At 45.0% G+C, this 5637-nt stretch overlaps 1 protein-coding gene across 1 annotated transcript in view; it reads left to right on the plus strand.

Annotated features, from left to right (window-relative positions):
* ECHDC2 (enoyl-CoA hydratase domain containing 2) overlaps nucleotides 1-5637 on the plus strand; it is an 18717-nt gene that overhangs the window by 1667 nt on the left and 11413 nt on the right. The window contains exons 2-4 of the mRNA XM_019501287.1: nucleotides 1266-1353; nucleotides 3054-3140; nucleotides 4742-4834. Coding sequence (XP_019356832.1) covers nucleotides 1266-1353; nucleotides 3054-3140; nucleotides 4742-4834 — 268 coding nt within the window. The remainder of the gene's footprint in view (nucleotides 1-1265; nucleotides 1354-3053; nucleotides 3141-4741; nucleotides 4835-5637) is intronic.

Consider the following 5637-nt stretch of genomic DNA (forward strand, 5'->3'; position numbering starts at 1 on the left):
CTACTTCACGGTCAGGGCGGCTAGGGTCTGGAACCAGCTTCCAAGTGAGGTGGTGCAGGCTCCCACCCTGGGGGTTTTTAAGAGGAGGTTGGATGACCACCTTACTGGGGTCATTTGACCCCAGTACTCTTTCCTGCCATGGCAGGGGGTCGGACTAGATGATCTGCTCAGGTCCCTTCCGACCCTAGAAACTATGAAACTATAAACCTGCAGCTTGATTATCTAGGGTCTAGGCCTAGTAGAGCATGAGATCTGTGTGGTCCAAAACTAAGAGTAAAGCTTAGTCATTTGCTACCAGGCCAATAGAAGTTGTGAATAAAAGCAAGATAGGCTAACTCGAGGGGGCGGGGAGGCTTTGGGAATGCCCACGCTGCAGTACAGCCTACAGATACACTAGCCTGCTTTACACTAGCTAGCTTGAGTACCAGTACCAGTCTAACCGTGGCAGGATGGAGCCCAGCTCAGCATGGGCTAACTGACCCCGCTTCATTTCTGGGACTGCAGTATAGACGTACCAGAAGATGTTGATCACTAATTACATCTCGCTTCTGGGCCTCTTGTGGGCTCAGATCAAGTGTGGTGGCTTCTTAACCTGGCAGGAAAATACCAGGTATCTGTATCCGTGAAGGCAGTTTTCCTGAACCGCACTGTGGGAGAACTGCTCTTCTGGCGTGGTTCAGTACCTGCCGAGGTGTAGCGGCTTTAAGCCCAGTTTATGGAAATGGGAGTCTCCTCCTTAGCTCCTATGGATAAGGGCAGGTAAAACTCAGCGGCATCCGAACCCCAAGCCTCCGGGCTTGGGCCTGCAAGTAGGATGCCCGCCAAAGGATTTGGAAACATCTGAAGCCCCAGGTGCAGGTGGCAGTAGGGCCACTCATGGTTCTGGACTCTTGGATTTGGAATTAGTCTTGCTCATTTGGCCTTGGATACAAATTAATTGAAAAAAAAATCACTAGTTATGTCTCTGACCAAAGAGTGGGCACAAGGGGTCCAGAGAACCAGGCTCTGCCCTGAACAGCAAGGTCCATTTGGGATATTGAAAAGATGGGAGGAAAAGCAAGAGCAATCCTTCCAGAGACCACATACAGAGCAGCAGGATCCCTGACACTGGCTTTCTGCAAGGTTCCCTCCCCGTGCAGCAAAGACAGTCAGGAAGCTTACTGCAGTGTAGGAGCCTCCTGTCAGTGATCTAGGCATAGGGGTTCACAAGGATGACAGGCTCAAAGCCGTGCTTAACTTCTCTTGCATAAACTCTCTCCCCTCAGTTGTTTCGTGCATTAGAAAGTCTCCGTTACGATGACAAGATCCGTGTAGTAGTGTTTAAAAGTGAAGTAAAAGGCGTGTTTTGTGCAGGTAGGTAACCAATTCTCTGTGACCTGACTTGATGTTAAAAGCTGATGGTCCATGTGCTGTTGCACAGGGCAGGCAGTGCTGAGTAGCAGCTGGAAACATACACTTAATTAAATAGCCAGCTTAGTGTTGTACAATAACAAGGAACAAACCTTGGCACGTGGTCCCATCTCGGCATATCAACCTCTGCCTTAGCAACAGTGACCTCAGCAGCTGCACCCAGCTTCAGTGGCTACAGCCTAAAGACTAGCTCTTTCATCTGTATGCTCTCTTGCTTTCCAAGCTGCATCCTTAGAGCACAGTACTGCTGCCCCCTTGCCTCTGATTCTGAGAATTAATCAAAGGCTCTTCATGAAGTTAGGTAGTCATGGGATTATAGAGGAGGCCCACTTGTTGATTAGAAATTGGTTTAAGGATAAAAAACAAAGAATGAGTACACACAGTCAGTTTTCGGGATGGAAAAAATCAAACCACAGGGTCTTCCAGGGATCTATATTGGGACCGATGCTGTTTAACATATGCATAAATTATGATCTGGAAAAGGGGGTGAGTAGTGAAATGGCTAAATTTGTGAATGACACAACATTACTCAGAGTGATAAAGACCAAGGCAGACTGCGAGGGACTACAGAAAGATCTTGCACTACTGAGAGGGTGGGACAATAAATGGCAGGTGACACGTAGATAAAGTGTAAAGTGATGCATATAGATAAAAATATTTGGCTCAACATGAGCTGTTACCACACTAGGAGTCATTGTGGACAGTTTGCTAAAAACACCAGCTCAGTGCTCAGCAGCTCTCAAAAGGCAAGCAAAATGTTAGGAATTATTAAGGGACTTGTAAGCAAAACAGGAAGTATCATTATGCTCTTTATAAATCCATGGTGTGCCCAATTTTGGTCCCCACACCTCAAAAAGGATATAGAAGATAGAGAAGGTCCAGAGATGGTCAATAAGTATAAGTGGTATGGAGGGGCTTCTGCATGAGGAGACACTAAAAAGGCTAGGCCTGTTCAAGTTTAAAAAAATACTTTGGGGCAGACATGATAAGGGTTTACAAAATACTAAACGGTGAAGAGAAAGTAAATAGGGATTTATGATTTACGACCTCGCACAATACAAGAACCAGGGGTCACAAAAATGAAACTGGTAGTAAGTTTAAAGCTAGCAAAAGGAAGGTTTTTACACGGCGTGTGATTAAAGTGTGTAACTCATTGCCACAATATTTGGCGGAAGCTGACAGTTTAGCCAGATTCAAAAAGAGACCGGACAAATCCTTGGAGGAAAAGTGCGTCAGTGGCTATTGAGCATGGCAGTGAACCAGAACTTCCTACACCTGAAGTGCTAGAGACTGAAAGTGGGGAGAGGACCAGTGGAAAAAACCCTGGTTGTACATGGTCCTTTCACCATTTGGTCTTTGCCACTTTGTAACAGGTCAAAATGGACCTCTGGTCTAACCCAGTAGAAAGCAGTTCATGTAAAACGGTGCTTGGGGTTGCTCTCTGAAATTGGCTGCCATAGGCAGCAATGGGGCAGGATGCTCTACGACCATCCTTAAAGCATCTGAATGCAACCAGACCAGAGAGCTGGCATCCCTACACTGCTCTGGAACATGACTCTTCGTGCCCCGGCAACGCAGTGCTGCTGCCTACCTAGCTCTGCTGCCTGTCCCCTGTCACAATTCCTATCTTCTCCCTACTTTAGGTGCTGACTTAAAGGAGCGTGCACAAATGAGTGATGCTGAAGTGGGACATTTTGTTCACAGGCTGAGAAGTCTAATGGATGAAATTGGTAAATGGTTTCTTGTTACATTGTTTGCATACTTGTGCATACAGGGGGGCAGACAAAGGTCCCTGCTTCTTAGTGCCCTTATCCCAGGGGGAGGATGCAAAAGAATGAATCACCTGTGATGGATGTTATTCCTTTCATTCTTGGCATGCGGCTGCAAGGGGCTCAGATGAGAGTAGCACAAGCAGCTCGGTAGAACAGAAAAGGATCTTGGCACATTGGCGCATTCACAAGCTGAACTTGCTAAATCAATATTTAACCCCCTTTTTAGGAAAGGAATGTGGACTTGTACAAACAGTGCTGTTCCCATATTGACTGTGCCTGTCTCTGGAGGGAGATGCACAAGATGTTTGAAACATGAGCAAAGTTGATTAAAATTTTAATTAAAAAAATTCAAGCAGTATCTAACGTGCGTACATCCAACCAGCATGATACAGTACAGCACTGGCATGGCTGGGGAAGGCTGCCTTGCAGGCAGACAGAGAGCTCCTGAGACTGCACTTTGGATTCTGTTCCCAGTTTTGCTGCTGTCTCACTGCACCTTGCTCTAAGTGATTTACCCGCTATACCCTAAACCATGTCTACGTAGGAAACTTGCCATTCCTGATAGTGCCACCATCAAGCACACTGCACCGTGCTAGGCTAGCTGCCTCCTAAAGCAGTCTTTGGGGTAGCCTTATGAACTTGGGAGCAAGCTACTTGGTCCCGTTGCCCAACAATGCTAGCGCCATGCAGGGGTGGCCATCCTGAGTCCAGTTCAGAAGACAGCCTGCCCAGAGCAGCACAGCATGCATGAGGTTTCACCAAGGGACACCAGATTTACTGTACAGAGCAGCAACTGTCAACCAGGGGGCTGTGACACCCAGGGGAGCCCTGAGATGCTTTCAATGGTGTCATGAGGTACCACATAATGTTAGGCCTGTCAGGTGTGCAAACACGATTCAGAAGATAAACCCAGAAGTTTCAAACAGGAATACAGAACGATGAAGACATGTTGACTGGTTTTTGACCAGGAAAATTGCTCCATTATTTGTGCGTAATCAAAAATGATCAAAAAATTAAGAGCTGACATTTTCTGCAGGGTGCCTGGAGTCTGAAAAGGTTGAAAACCACCAGTATGGAGACAGGGTGGGTTCTCCGAAATTTAAAAAGGGAGAGTGCCTTGCCTAGCTCCCCTCAGTGCTGGGGTACGCATGTTCATCAAGGCACTTGGAGGAAAGCCTGTCCAGGACTGCAGTGGTCACATAATGCTGAATGGGGAGATGCCTCACAGTGGGAGCTGTTCTTTGGTAGCATTGCTGTCGCAGGTGTTCACATTTCACATTTTCAAGGAAGCCAATCCCAGTATGAAGTTAACACATTTTGTTCTTTCTTCCAGTATCACAGTGTTTCTGTCAGGCTTTTCTGGGATTGTTTTTAAAGAAGGAAATAAAAAATTGCAGATTTTCACTATCTGACGATGGTTTTCCTCTACCTCTGGTAACTTGCTAGGCATTATGCCATAGCCATAGAAAACTTGTACATTTGAAATGAAGAAATCTTAAATGTTCGCTGAGAAACCTGATTCTGGAATGTAAACTTCAAATGACTTTGACTTTCCCCAGCTGCACTGCCTGTGCCCACTATCGCTGCAATCGAAGGTTATGCACTAGGCGGGGGACTGGAGCTGGCCTTAGCTTGTGATCTTCGAGTAGCAGGTATGTGTGCAGCAAGCACAGGCACCCTCATGTCACCTCTCTCTTGCTATAGATAAGTGAACAGGGAAGTGAAAGGGACTATTGCATTCTCTGAACCTAGACTTCAGTCATGCAGGAAATGAAAAGGCATCAATCTAGACAGAATTTGGGTGACACTTACCTATTATCAGCAGGGATCCTGGGTTTCTCTGATAAAAAAAATCTGCAATTTTTCAGATTAAAAAACTAACTCAAAAATCTACATTTTTCTGTGATTAAAATGAAACACCACTAATATATAAGTGGTGTTTTATATATATGTTAGTGGTTATATTAGTATTATATTATATAATATATATATTATATAATTTTATATATAAGTGGCGTTTCACTTTAATCACAGAAAAATGTGATTTTTGCAAAAATCTTGTTGGTCTAATAAAAGATATCTCTACTACAAGTCCTGATTTTGTGTGTGTATATATAAATTAAAAAAATAAATGAAAAATCTACATTTTTCTGTGATTAAAATGACCACCACTAATATATATATAAAATATCATAGAATCATAGAAGTTGGGTCGGGAGGGACCTTGTAGATCTTCAAGTTTGACCCCCGGCCTGGGCAGGAGAAAAACTGGGCTCAGATGACTCCAGCCAGGTAGGCATCAAGCCTCTTCTTAAAGACCCTGAGGGTAGGAGCGAGCACCACTTCTCTTGGAAGTTGGTTCCAGATCCTAGCCACCCTGACCGTGAAGTAGTTCTTACAGATGTCTAATCTAAACCTCCTCTCCAACAACTTGTGGCCATTATTCCTTGTTATG

Source organism: Gavialis gangeticus, unplaced genomic scaffold (assembly GCF_001723915.1).
Source record: "Gavialis gangeticus isolate Ggan-Ray unplaced genomic scaffold, GavGan_comp1, whole genome shotgun sequence".
In the NCBI taxonomy this organism is placed as follows: domain Eukaryota; kingdom Metazoa; phylum Chordata; order Crocodylia; family Gavialidae; genus Gavialis; species Gavialis gangeticus.